Source organism: Bos taurus, chromosome 3, assembly GCF_002263795.3.
Source record: "Bos taurus isolate L1 Dominette 01449 registration number 42190680 breed Hereford chromosome 3, ARS-UCD2.0, whole genome shotgun sequence".
Taxonomy (NCBI): Eukaryota; Metazoa; Chordata; class Mammalia; order Artiodactyla; family Bovidae; genus Bos; species Bos taurus.
This window is the reverse complement of record NC_037330.1, coordinates 913909-928854: the sequence shown is the minus strand read 5'-3', so window position 1 is coordinate 928854 and position 14946 is coordinate 913909. Positions and strand designations below refer to the sequence as shown.

Here is a 14946-nt window from a genome sequence, read left to right as displayed (position 1 = left end):
TGGGTTCTTTGCCACTAGCACCACCTGGGAAGCCTACCCCAATACAAAGGTTTTTGGTGTTAAAAAAAAAAAATTTCACAATGTCTGACATCAGTCAAAAATTACCAAGCATACAAAGAAGGGGGAATATAAAACATATAGTCAAGAGAAAAGTCAACCAATAGAAGCAAACCCAGAAGTGACATAGGCGATAGAATTCATAGACAAGGACCTTAAAATAAATATTATAAATCTTAAAAATAAACTTAAGGTTGTAAGGGAAACCTTAACATAATATGGAGAGAAATAGAAATATAAAAAGAGACCAAAATGGAAGAAACTTCTAGAAATGAAAAAAACATCGGATGGCATAAATGACAGATTAGACACTGTGGAAGAAAAATTCAGTAAACTTGAAGAAGCAATTGAAACTAACCAAAGCAAAGCACGAAAGAAAAACTGGGAGCCGTGAACAGAACTACAGTAGCAAGCCAGCAAACAACACTAAGCAACCTGACTGGAGGCTGAGAAGGAAAGGGAAGTAAAAAAAAATTTAAGAAATAGCAGCCAAACACTTTCCATTCTTGTAGCTATTTTAAAATTTTTATTTACTCACTTATTTTTGGTTGTGCTGGATGTTTGATGCTGCACGTGGGCTTTCTCTAGCTGTGGCTGTTTAAAGCAGGGGCGGCTACCCTACTGGCTCAGACGGTAAAGCGTCTGCCTGCAATGCAGGAGACCGGGGTTCGATTCTTGGGTCGGGAAGATCCCCTGGAGAAGGAAATGGCAATCCACTCCAGCACTCTTGCCTGGAAAATCCCCTGGACGGAGGAGCCTGATAGGTTACAGTCCAGTGGGTTGCAAAGAGTCGGACACAACCGACTTCACTTTTCACTTTCACTCTTTGTTGTGGTGCCTGGGCTGCTGCTTCGGCGGCTTCTCTTGTTGCCGAGCACAGCCTGTAGCGCGCTTGGGCTTCAGTATTTGCAGCACGTAGGCTCAGTAATTGGGCTCGGTTGCTCTGTGGCATGTGGAATCTACCCTGACCAGGGCTCGAACTTGTGTTCTCTATATTAGCAGGGGGATTTTTATCCACTATATCACCAGGGAAGTTTCTCTTTTTGCCATTTTTCCCCTGATATTTATCTTCATATTTCTGAGCAACTTTATTACTGAATTTAGCACCTCCCTTCAAGCCCTTCTTCCCAGCATACACTTTCAAGTATATACGCGGCCACACGCTTCTTCCCAGTATGGATATGTGGTCAGGTGTTATTTTTCACTGTTACATATACCTGTTTTTCTCACTGTTGTACTGCATACATTTGGGTTTTTGTACAATTATTTTTTTGTTTGTCATAGAGCTCATCTTTATTTTGGTTTTTATTTGCTTAGTTTTCTAAGTGCTTATCTGTTAATGCACTCCATCTCAAAACTCTCCAGGCAAAAAACTCTGAGCACATTCAGACACATCAGATATTCTGTTGGTTTCATTTTATTCATGGAGACATGCCTGTTGAAATCTTCTGGCTTTGTTGTGCTTTAGGCTGCTGTGTAGGAATCATCCTGGGCCTCCCCTCCCAAGAAATTTTCTTTCTCTCGCTTCTGTCAGACCTCAGATCCTCACCTTTTACTTTATCCCCATAGTGTGGTAGAACATATCCTCCATAACTTCTTGAGAAAGGATGCACAGCAGATACGAATGTTGAGGCTTTGTATGGTAAACAGAATAATGACCTCTAAAAGATGTCCACATCCTAAGCCCTGGAACCTGTGGGATATGTTACGTTACATGTCAAGATCGTTACCTTACGGATCTTGAGATGGGGAGATTTTCCTGGATTATCCACGTGGGCCAAATGTAATCAGAAGGGTCCTTATCAGAGGGAAGCAGGAGGGTCCGAGCCAGAGATTTGAAGACTGTTCTGTTGGCTTTGAAGATGAAGGAAGGGGTCACAAGCCATGGAATGCAAGCAGCTCTCATAAGGTGGGGAAATCAAGGAAGCAGATTCTCCCTGGAGCCCCCAGGAGGAACGCAGCTCTACTGACGCCTTGATTCACCCCAGTGAAACCCATCTCAAACTTTTGACCTCCAAAACTGTAAAATAATATGTTTGTCTTCAGCAGGTCTGAAATTGTTTTTATTCTCCTCCCTCAAGCTTGACTGAGAATCTGGTTGGGTGGGATTCCAGATTGGAAATCATTTTCCTTCAGCATTTTGAGGCATTGCTGATTTCTCTAGCTTCCAACGCCAAGAAGTTGATACTGTCCTGATGCCTCCTCCTTTGTGTGGGGCAGTTTTATTCTCCTTCTCTTAGCGTCTTTTTTTATCCCTTGTGTTCTGAAATTTTATAAAATTGTGGGATTATTTCATACATTATACTGGCTACTCAGTGGACTCTTTCAATCTGGAAGCTATGTCCTTCACTTAGGATATTGTCTTGCATTATTCTCTGGAAAATTTCCTCCTCCATTTTCTTACTCTCTGTTTTGGAAATTCCTGTTAAGAATTGGATCATTTCCTAGAACAGTTCTTTCTTATTTTTTCTGTTTTGCAATTTTCTTCTGGAAAATCTCTACAACTTTATCCTCCAACTTTTATTAAATATTTAAGTTCTTCCTTAAGAGGAAGATAGTAATAGTTCAAGTAATTTTCAAGAACTGTTACTTATTCTCAGATTCTAGTAGCCCATACTTGTTTTCATGAATACATTGTCTTATCTCTCTGTATAATTTTTTCTTGTTTTATATGATTTTTTAAAAAATGTTTTCTTCTGTTACTGTTTCTTTTGAATTCCCTTTTTTCTCTTACAGTTTTTGTCTTCATGTTAGAAGCTTTCCTCAAATGCCCAGTGACCCTTGGTTGTCTGTTCATAGTGAAGGCACTCCGTAAGTGGACTCAAAAATGAAAGTGCTGGTCGCTCGGTTGTGTCCGACTCTTTGCGAGACGATAGACTGTAGCCCACCGGGCTCCTCTGTCCATGGGACTCTCCAGGCAGGAAGACTGGAGTGGCTGCCGTCTCTCGCCTGCCCTGTTTTCAGCATCCAGACCCCAGCCTGCTGTGCCTGCTGTCCCTGAGTCAGAGCCAGGCTCAGCTCTCTTGTGAATACACTCCCAGGGTTCTGCCCAGTCCTGACTCTGGCATTTTCTGGAGGTTAGTGGGAAGCAGTTCACGCACTGGGTCAGTCTATACTATCGTTTTTCAGTGTTTGCAGCCGGACCTCAGGTCAGTTTTGAGAGGAGAGCCTCAGTGTTCCCCACAGTTTGATTCCTGGGTTATTTTCTTTGTGTTCAGTGCAGGTCCCTGAAAGCCTCTTCTCTCTAGTTGTTGTTCAGTCGCCCAGTCGTATCTAACTCTTTGCGACCCCATGGACTGCAGCACGTCAGGCCTCCCTGTCCATCACCAGATCCCAGAGTTTGCCCAAATTCATGTTCATTGTACTGGTGATGCCATCCAGCCATCTCATCCTCTGATGCCCTCTTCTCCTTCTGCCCTCAGTCTTTCCCAGCATCAGGGACTTTTCCAGTGAGTCATCTGTGTGCATCAGATGACCAAAATACTGGAGCATCAGCTTCAGCATTAGTCCTTCCAGTGAATATTCAGGGTTGATCTCCCTTAGGATTGACTGGTTTGATCTCCTTGATGTCCAAGGGACTTTCAGGAATCTTCTCCAGCACCACAGTTTGAAGGCATCAGTTCTTTGGTGTTCTGCCTTTTTTATGGTCCACCTCTCACACCATATATGACCACTGGGAAGACCATAGCCTTGACTATACAGACCTTTGTCCACAGAGTAATGTCTCTGCTTTTCAACCCACTGTCTAGGTTTGTTATCACTTTCCAGCCAAGAAGCAATCGTTTTCTGATTTCATGGCTGCAGTCAGCATCTGCAGTGATTTTGGAGCCCGAGAAGAAGAAATCTGTCACTCCTTCCACCTTTTCCCCTTCTATTTGCCATGCAGTAATGGGGCCGGATGCAATGATCTTAGTGTTTTTAATATTTAGTCTTCAGCCAGCTCTTTCACTCTCCTCCTTCACCCTCATCAAGAGGCTCTCTAGTTCCTCTTCCCTTTCTGCCATTAGAGTGGTATCATCCGCATATCTGAGATTGTTGATGTTTCTCCCGCCTATCTTGATTCTGGCTTGTAACTCACCCAGCCTGGCATTTCTCATGATATGCTCAGTGTTTCGATTAAACAGACAGGGTGACAGCAGACAGCCCTGTCAGACCCCTTTCTCGATCTTGAACCAGTCAGTTGTTCCATACAGGGTTCTGACTGTTGCTTCTTGCCCTGCATGCAGGTTTCTCAGGAGACATGTAAGATGGTCTGGTACTCCCATCTCTCTGAGAGCTTTCCACAGTTTGTCATGATCCACACAGTCAAAGGCTTTAGCACAGTTGATGAAACAGAGATAGATGTTTTCTGAAATTCCCTTGCTTTCTCTGTAATCCAGTGAATGTTGGCAATTTGATCTCTAGTTGTGCTTCCTTTTCTAAACCCAGCCTGGACATCTGGAAGTCCTTGGTTCACATAATGCTGAACATGTTGCAAATCAGGGTTTCTGTTAAGTGACATTACCTGGAGTAGCCTTTGTCTTACTTGGTTATTTGTAATCAAGTAATAATGTATCTTTTATTTTATAGTTGTACAACTTGTTAAAGATATTTTCTGCCTTAACCTGATTCTGGAGTTTATAAAGCCTTTGCCAGTCAACATGAGACTTGGAACTGTGATTTCCTTGCAGCTTTATCTTCCAGTTTTTGTTTTATTTAGGTTTTCATTCAGTGGTCACCTTAAAACAAGGGCTGCTATCCTGGGGTTAAAACATTTGCTTCAAATACTCCACAGAATTCCTGAGCACCAGAGGGCCTCAGGTGACACTGGTGTGTGCTCTTACTCACCATCACGTGGCACCCTCAGTGTGTGTGACAGAAATACCTCTCTGAGCACCAGAGGAGTTTATGGAAGTTGTTCTCACCAGAATCCTTTTGATATTCTATCTTCCAGTTATTCAGACTGAAGCAGAAAAGGTTTCTGTTTGGAGAAAACTGGCTTGACCTAATATGTTCATCTTATTAGGGAATTTATGAGATTAAATACTTTTTATAAATTGAGCATAACCAAACGTAGCAGTTGTTTTGACAACCTGATCTTTGCATTGTATGTATCACTTCCACACACATCTAAGCCCTCAGCATATATGCAATGTTAGCTGAACATGGGAAACACAGAGATGATTATCACCTGGTCCCTGCCCTACAGAACCTCAGAGGCTCCTGGTTTGTTGGGATCCTCTTCAAGCTTTTCCGTGATATGGAGAACTTTTTTATATGTACATCCTAACAAACAACCTTGAGGAAATCTTCATATTTATTAGATAGACATCTTAGTGTATTAAGGGTTAGTCATGTGTTACAAACTAGTATTGACTCTTGGGTCCAGCTAATGGTGTGAACTTGCAGGGAATTATTTAACTTCAGCATTTGTTCCCTTAATCTTTGAAATAATGGCTCAGGGCAAGTTGATGTCTGAACACCTTCTTATTAAATAATGGGTTAGGGCAAGTTGACGTCTAACGACCTTCTCATTTTTCCTTTGCTAATTATAAGGGTTCATGGTACACTATGGCCTTCCCTGGTGGCTCAGACAGTAGAGAATCCACCTGCAATACAGGACATCTGGGTTCAATCCCTGGGTCGGGAAGATCCCCTGAGAAGGGACTGGCTACCCACTCCAGTGTTCTTGCCTGGAGAATTCATGGACAGAGGAGCCTGGGAGGCTTCAGTCCATGGGGTTGCAAAGAGTCAGACACGACTGAGCGACTAACACACACACACACACACACACACACACAAGCAAACACGGTCTACTGTGCCTTATAAGGACGGGTTTAGGCAGTCACTACCCACGTACGCAGTCAGATGTGTGAAGGGGACACGTGGCAGGAATATTTGCAAACTATCCCTTAGTGCTTTCTTCCAGTGGGTCTATCAAGACATGTTCCTTGATCAGCAAAGCCTTCCATTTCCTACCTGCAGGCATCATCTGAGAGTCTAATAGCATTAGTCATTACTATTTGAGTGGATAAATAACTCCATGTTATTTTATCAAAAGAGAGACAATACTAGTACTCCAGGAAGGAAATTTACAAAAGGTGAAAACATAATAGCCAGGCAGCGCATGAATTGTGCTGTATTACTCATCTGTCTTTGGCCACTATTTTTGTTATAATTGGGAGATTAGTGACAGAAGACCTGACTAAAAATACCTTTAACAGCAAGAGATTGTGAACTCACAAGAGACCCCAAAGCAGGGTACCTCTGTGTTCATTAGTTTAGTGGTCCAGTAATGTCCTTAAGACTCAAGTTCTTTCCATCTTATTCTTTCATCCTCTGGGCACATTGTTCTCAGGCTCCTTCCCTCAACCTCAAAATGACTGCCATGCCTTGAGGCAGCTCATGAAAAAAGGCACCTGTAGGAAGAGCTGAATCTCCTCCCAGGTGGTTTTTATTATGAAGGAAAATTACCAGAAGCCCCTCAGCAAACTTCTCCTAGTTCCCTTGGCCAGAGTGGGTCACATGCTGATGCCTCTTGCCATCTTGTGCAAGGGGGGCAGGAGAGGTGAAAGTGAAAGTCACTCAGTCCTGTTTGATTTTCGCGACCCAGTGGACTATACAGTCCATGGAATTCTCCAGGCAAGAATACTGGAGTGGGTAGCCTTTCCCTTTTCCGGGGGATCTTCCCAAACCCAGGGATTGAACCCAGGGATTGAACCCAGAAATTGAACCTAGGGCTCCTGCGTTGCAGGCAGATTCTTCACCAGCTGAGGCACAAGGGAAGCCCCGGGGGCAGGAGAGGGTGGAGTCAAATTACCTGAGTGAAGTGAGTGAACACCAGAACCAATTTAGGGCTCTTGGACCTCCCTGGTGGTCCAGTGGTTAAGCAACCGCTTTCCAATACAGGGGACACAGGTTCAATCCCTGGTCCGAGAAGATCCCACATACCACAGAGTAACCAAGCCCTTGTGCCACGACTACTGAGCCTGTGCTCTAGTGCCCACCAGTCGCGACCACTGGAACCCACGCACCTAGAGAAGCCACTGCAGAGAGAATCCCGCTCCCCGCAACTATCAAACAGCCCCTGCTCCCTGCAGCTAGAAGAAGTCTGCTCGTGGCAATGAAGACTCAGCACAGCCACAAATAAAGTTGGTTTCCAAATTAATTAAAAAAAAAAAAAAAGGCAGGGGGGACTCCTCCCACAAACAAAGTGGGCAGTTGTGTTGGGAAGGGTGTCAGGTAGGCACTACTTAGGAGTTTGGAGTATCTTTCTCTGTAAAGCTTAGTTTTGAATGACATTGATTTCAAATAATCTTTGTGTGTCTATCTTTGGGACAATTGGTTTTCTAGATCCTTTTCTGGAAACAATGCTTGGTATACAAAAGGCAAGCGGGAACTCCCTAGCAGTCCAGTGGTTAGGATTTCAAGCTTCTACTGCAGAGGTACAGGTGTGATCCCTGGTTGGGGAACTAAGATCCCGCATACCACATGGCACAGCCAAAAAAAACAGGGGGCAAGTATTTTTGGAGGACAGTGAGTGGGAAAGTTATGTTTTTGTCACTTTAGTCTCTAGATATGTAAGGTCTCCAGAAGTACAACACCTGTATTGTCTCATTTAGTTCTCACGGCGGTCCTGGGAAGTAAGTTCCTTCACTATCGTTTAGTCACTTGCCCAAGGTCAGTAGTTACTGCCAGAGCTGGTGTTAGACCCAGATCCGTGTGGCTCTTAAGATGTATACTTATTCTGTCCTGCCTATATCCAGTTCTTTTCAACTTTGTTTTGATCATTTCATTTATGTCAAAAAATGTCACAACACACACTGTTTCGCATCTGTATTTGGTGATGTGAAATAAATACTGAAAATGCGTTTTGTGAACAGTCAGTGAGCATGTGGTTAAAGCAGATCTTGATATCTGTGTTAGGGTGTCAAGGGTGATCCCTCTCATGCCTGGAGGACCAGGTTCAGATTCTAAAGGGCTACAGAGGCTATGGAGAGTGTAATTCAGGACATAGTAGCTTGATATCTGTGTTAGGGTGTCAAGGGTGATCCCTCTAATGCCTGGAGGACCAGGTTCAGATTCTAAAGGGCTACAGAGGCTATGGAGAGTGTAATTCAGGACATAGTAGCTTCTAAGAAATTAATATGTGTTCAGAGACAGGTCTCCTTGCTCTTCCATAACCCTTTCTTCCTGGAGTTTCTCCCTACTCGGTCACCACTGTGTTTTTATATTAGAGTAAATTTCATGCAGGTAGTGTCCAGGGATAATTTCATTTCTAACTGGAACTAAAAGAATAAACTTAGGTCAAGCAATTAATTTTTTGAAACATTTTTAATAGTAAGGATTATTTGTATAATAAATAGTTGAGGAAAATATATATGTATGGAGTGATTTTTCACTTGGTTGTTGTAATTCTTTGTGGCAGCACCAAAAAAAAAAAAAATAGAGGACGAGGAAAGGTGTCAGGATGTACAGTACAGCTAGGTTAGCATAGCTGTTATTACTGATATTGTTTTAACTCTCAAACACCCCAAAGTGAATGTTTTAGCGATATAGCAGGTGCATTTCCAAGTTCTTGGTTCACTGGCATCTCCTGAAGTCCTCAATGGTCTTAGCCAAAGAAGACGGTTGACTTCTTGTCAAAGTCCTGAGGCATGTTCCACAGAGACTCGAGGTACCATCAGCTTCCAAATCTCCCTCGGACCAGACTTTAGAGAGCTAGTCAAAACTGAGCTACATTCACCGGCAGGTTCCCAATCCCCAATGCTGGTGAGAATTCCTCTAGATTCATTATTTCATCCACCTTTCATCCAGCATCCGCAGTCTGCCAGGGGCTGTTCTAGGCATTTAACAAAGCTGCTGGCCTAAAGAGCTTCTAAGGGGTAAAGAGTGAGGACGCTAGGAAGCGATTTGGAGAAACTAACCCATCAGTAAGTAGGGGCTCCTTTTATCCTTCAGTGTTTTCCCAGTTCCTTTCGACAAACTGTTGTGTTCTCGTGCCATGAAAGACAATAATACTGTTTCACATGAAAGACCTTCCTAGTTTCTTAATATTTACTGACTGACTCAGAGGTTATTCTGTTATTTTCCTCTGTTGCTTTCTCTGTTCTCTTTCCCACTCATACAGTGTCTCGGTTACCTATTGCTATGTAATAAACCACCTTAAATAATGACTTGAACAACATTTGTTTGTTTACCTTTTTATTTTTTAGAATCACATTTAACTGGCAGCTTTCTGAGATGAATATAGAGGGTTTCAGTTTGATTCAGCATTAACAGCATGATCTGTTGCATTACCCATGACAGCCATGAAAAGTATCACACACTGACCAAAAACAAAGTGACTTTGCTTGATTTGTTTGATTGGTAACGTTGGTGTGCTTTTAATTATATTTGTGTAACAGTATGTTCATGGTAAAAATGATTGATGTATTTCGAATGCTGTCAGACATTGCTTAAGTTTTACTTGTAGATATCGTCTGATTCTTACAGCAGTCTTAAGAGGTATAATACTGTTGCTAGTGCCGTGTTAGAGATGAAGACAGTAATGCTTGGGGGGTCAAACATATGCCTGGGCTGAGGCCACACGGCTAGTGCTCACCAGTGCTACTGCCACGCTCGGAAGTTCAGGCTGCAGGCCTGCCGGTGTGTGGGCGGGTCCGGCCCCGCCGGCGTGCGGATGGGTCCAGCCCTGCTGGCGTGCGGATGGGCCCAGCGGTGTTACTGTGTAACTCATCTTTCAGGTGCACCATTGCAGAGCTCGGTTTATCCCTTCTCTGGAAGTTGGAGTGCCTGAACTCCACAGGATCCCACGCTACGCATTAAAGGACGCTGGGTATAGCACTCCTAGATGGGAGTGAGGATGTTTATTTTAGTTTATTCAGTTATTTCTTATAAAGTAGACTTTATGTCTTAGAGCAGTGTTAAGTCTACAGAAGAATCTAGCAGAAAGTAAAGAGGTCCTATGTACTCCTTCCTCTCCAAAGTTTCCCTGATTGTTAACGACTTGTTGTGGTACCTTTGTGACAGTTGATGAATTAATACAGAGAACTTTATAATTAACTAAAGTCCATGGTTTGTATTAAGGCTCACTCTTTGTGTTGTGCATTTCTGTGGTTCTCGCCAAATGCATATGTCATGTGTCTACCATTCTAGATTCATATAGAAGTTTCAAGAGTGTTTATTTTAAACCACATGCTTGTGGCTACTAATCTTATGACTTCAAAATTGAAAACTTAAGCACAGTAGTAGACTATTCAAGGAGAGATTCCCTGGATTGGGGCAATTGCTTTGGGTTATATTAAACTTCTTTTTACCCCTAAAGAAGGCTATTTTGTGGTAGTTGCTGTTGTTTACAGTTTTAGAATCTCTGGGTTGGAAGGGACTCTAAGGGTTGTGAAAGTACTTATTTATATAAAATGTTCAAATTGATTGTATTTTCGAGTGGCACTGCATATGTTGATTTCTTGTATCATTCTTAAAGTCATGATTTCAGTGGGTCTTGGGTTGGCAGAAGTGCCCATCTTTGTCCTTGAGACTCTGATCCCATTTACAAGAGTTGAGGAATTCTGTGACAGGTATTTAAGGGTAACTCTTGAGAAGGAACATTATATTGTTATAGATATTTTAAAACAGATACAAAAGTAGACAGAATAGTATGACAAATCTCTATGTACCATCTTGAACAGTTACCAAGTATACCCAATCTTGTTTTAAAGTCAGTCCTGGACATACTGTTCCTAAGAAGGAACATATATTCCTGAAGACATTCAAAAGGGGGGACTCTTCGCTCTGAAACCCTAACAATATCACTTTAATCATCGCTTCTGTCCCTGCACGTCACAAGGCCATACCTCTAATTAATTCCATACCTCTAATTCTGCTTCTCTTCCCCAGGGCCCAGTCATATATGCGCAGCTAGACCACTCTGGCGGACACCACAGCGACAGGATTAACAAGTCAGAGTCTGTGGTGTACGCAGACATTCGGAAAAATTGAGAAGACCGCCATCATATCCTAAGCAATAAACAAATCCAAACTGGACTCTTGTGCAGAAAATGTAGCCCATAAGTATGTGTGGCCTTGGAAACCAGAACGTGGAGAAGCACATGTTTAGTCATAGAGGGAGAAAAAGATGTGTATAAAGGATGTGTATAAATGTTCTATTTAATCTTCCTGGTGCAAGGAGCCAGTTGCATGATGAAGAGACGGTATGATTCTATGTGTATATAAATTGCCTTGCTGTTTTTGTACTGCCCTTCAGGGTCATTTATAGTCGAGAAAATTCAGACACATTCCTATCACCATCGTTTAGATGTGGTTTGCCTTAATGAGGAAAGTGGCAGATCTTTTAGTATTCTAATAGACATGGCCTTTTAATATAAGGGCTTACCCCGCCTTTGTGTGTATCGTAGTTGGAGAGTGGAGATGCTGTGATGGAAGCATGTTCAGGATGGCCTTTAGCCCAGGGTATATCGCCAGTTTGGCAGTTGTTTTTAGAAAGCATCCATTTGCTATGCCACTTGAAGACCATGTGATTTCTGTTGCTATTTTTCTCTCTAAAATACAGGGCAGTTTTCTGCTTTCAGTGTTACGTAGACTATAAAATTACACCCTGTAGCATATCATCTCGATTTGTGGATTCATCATAGCAAGATTAGCAAAGGATCAATGCCAGAAGTCATTTCTTTCCAGGTACTTTTGGATCCGTACCATAATTGATACATAATTGAAATAGAGAACCCAGACTGGCTTGAAGAGTACTGTACTATTTGGAGAGCAAAAGGTATGGTATATTCTTTGCTGAAGTCCTTCATGCTTGTAACAAGTCCCCATATAGCTGAAGGAGCAGAATTTCATTTCCTTCTAAGTAGGCAGAAATGGAATAATTAGATTGCCAGTCTCTAGTATGGCAGAGCTCTCTCTAGAGAATCTTTATAAAGCTTCAGTCATGCTTCCAGCAGCCTGGCTCCTATAATAATATCTTCAAGGACTTTGAGGTTAAAAACAGTTAGATTTGTAAAGAATTTTTTTCATTTAAAATTGAAAATACTGATGATATAGTCCCAGAACACACTGGGGGGTAAATGGGTGTGACAGGTAATGTTAGTTTTCATCTCATTTAGTTTGAGGTCCCCTAAGAGCTGCTTCCTTTTTTTCTTCCCGTCTTGTTCTCTTTGTGAGAGACTTTGAAGGCCAAGTTCTAAGGAAATAAAGAGTAATTTAGATTTAAAGATGTTTAGGAGGCGGTTACACAAAGAAAAAGTATATGAGCTACAAACAAACTCTGCCCCATATGTGCGGTCTTTTATTTTCTGAGAGACTGCTGTGAATCCCATGGTACTCCAGCTCACATTCTGTTGACATGTATGTCAGCAGGACTGGGTTTTGTCGTCACGCGTGCCTGCCGTCTCTGAGCCTGGCGTGTCTGGTCTGTGTTGCACGCGGGAGGAAGGCCTTTGGGCTGTGCTGCCTGTCCCTCCTTTGTGCCCACAGGCCCCATGCGGAAGAGGGATGAAGAACACTCGCCCTGAGCAGCTCTGCAAAGTGCCCAGCTTTGCCTTGTACCCTGGGCCTTCTCTGCTTCCATGGTGAAAACTCCGGAACCTTTAGGAGACCTTTTTGTGTAGGGGGGAGCGGGGGCAGTGAGGGGAGGGATGCATGTCAGCATTCTTCAGGCTGCCAGGATGAGGACACTCTTGGTGGGTCCTCCCACTGTGAGAATTGTACAGCCATCCAAGATTTCAAGGAAGAAGAAAATACGTTGTGGGGAGACCAAGTGTATGCGTTGATGTGTGTATTTTCTTAGTCTTTTTTTTTTTTTAACAGAGAAAAGGGGATTCTCCTTTTCCTCCTTTCTCAGCACGTCCAATGAATCTACTATGTATAGAACATTCCTAACACCTCCTGAGAGCAAGAGCCCTATTTTTCTGCATGTTTGTGAAGCTCCCACCCAGAGCACCAGCTATCGCTTCTGCTAACACGGCTGTGAGCCTCCTCTCCCCGCCTCCACTGGGCAAGGGCCCCAGCCTCCCACTCTGGGTCTGTGACTGACTGGTCTGCGGGGAGCTGCTCACACTGGGGTGGAGCACTTCAGGGTTGGGGCCTTTTCTGAAACTCCTCATAACCACCTCCTATGAATCTTTTGGCCCTTTCTCCTGGGTCCCAACATCCTCATCTCTAGACGACAACAGTGGGGCTGCTTCCAGACGGCAGGACTGTCCTTTTCATGTCTGATTCTTGGCAGAATGAGGCCTCTTAAGACTGCACATGGTTTTTCTAAGGGGGTGCCTACAAGGCATTACTTAACATTTAAACTTCAAGCTCTCTGTAGGTTTTCAATGGAACTGTATTCAGCCGGGTAAAAAACCCGTCATGTTCATTAATCTTTCTTTTTCAATTGTTGTACTTTTGTGGATACTTTAATACATCTTTTTCAATTACTGGATTGTGTTGTGTGCTCAGTTTAGATCAAGTGAAGAAGAGATCGAAGCCCTTAATTTAATCGCTCTCCAGCCATACAGGCTTCTTCTTCAGAAATGCCACCCATGTGCCTACCTCAGGCCCTTTGCACCTTCAGCCTAGAAAGCACGTTCTGCACATTTGTGTGGTTTGCTCCTTCACTTCCTTTAAGTGTCTGCTCACATATCACCTTCTCAGAGAGACCTTCTGTGATATGTAAAAACGCAACCTCTCCCACCCCTGGCTCTCTCTAAGCCCCTTAACCCTGCTGTTTTTCTCCCTGTCAAACCATACATGTGCTGATCTGTTTTCCCTACCAGAACGTAAGCACTGAGAGGCCAGAATTTAGCTGTTTTTTTCACTGTTCCATCTTTAGTGTGTAGTACATTGTCTGGCAATTAGCAATTGCTCAATAAATGTTGACTTGGTAGATGATGGATAGATGGATTTATCTATTCAACAAATCTATATCCTGTCATATGCCAGGCACTGTGCTAAGCATAAGGAACACACAGCTTCTCAAGGATCTTGCCACAGTGGAGGTGAGAGAAGGTGACGTGGTAGTAATAATAGCTATTAGATAGTAATACTTTCTGTATGCCAAAAATGTCTTGCTCTGTTTAGCACTATGAGTCAATGCTAGTTGTACTAATCTCAAACTCACTTTTAGAAAGATAAAGTCAGTATATTACAGCAGTATTTTTTTGGATACGTCTCCAAGAGTAATACAATCAAAAGCAAAAATAAACTAATTGGACCTAATCAAACTTACAAGCTTTTGCACAACAAAGGTAACTGTAAACAAAACAAAAAGACAACCTATGGAATAGGAGGAAACGTCTGCAAAGATGTGACTGACAGGGCTAAATTTCTAATATATATAAACATCTCACATAGGTCAATAAATTTAAAAAAAAAATAACCAATCCAAAAATGGGCACAACTTAAGTAGACACATCTCCAAATAAGACATGCTGATAGCCAACAAGCACATGAAAAGATGTTCACATTGCTAATTATTAGAGAAATGAAAATCAAAACTGCAATGAGGTATCACCTCACGCCAGTCAGAATGGCCATCATCAAAAAGTCTACAAATAATAAATGCTGGAACAGGTATGCAGAAAAGGGAGCCTTCCTACACTGTTGTTGGGAACATAAATTGGTGAACAGTACGGGAGTCCCTTAAAATCTAAAGTCAGGTCCATGACCCAGCAACTCGACTCCTGGACGTATGTCTGCAAAAGGTGAAAACTAATTAAAAAGGGTACAGGCACCCTAATGTTCATTGCACTGTTAGTCACAAGAGCCAGTTCACAGAAGTGGCCTAAATGTCTACTGACAGATGAATGGATAAAGAAGATGTGGTACAAATATACAGTGGAATACTAGCCAGCCATAAAAATGAAGACAAAATGCCATTTGTAGTAACATGGATGGACATAG

The 14946-nt window shown here is 42.6% G+C and overlaps 1 protein-coding gene across 2 annotated transcripts in view; it reads left to right on the top strand.

The window, feature by feature from the left end:
* The window catches only part of MPZL1 (myelin protein zero like 1), an 81903-nt gene extending 68422 nt beyond the window's left edge, over positions 1-13481 (top strand). For both annotated transcript variants that reach the window (XM_059884793.1, NM_001076158.1), the window contains 1 exon segment: positions 10936-13481. In XM_059884793.1, the coding sequence (XP_059740776.1) occupies positions 10936-10960 (25 nt within the window). In that variant the 3' untranslated portion in view covers positions 10961-13481.
* The last annotated feature ends 1465 nt before the right edge of the window (positions 13482-14946 follow it).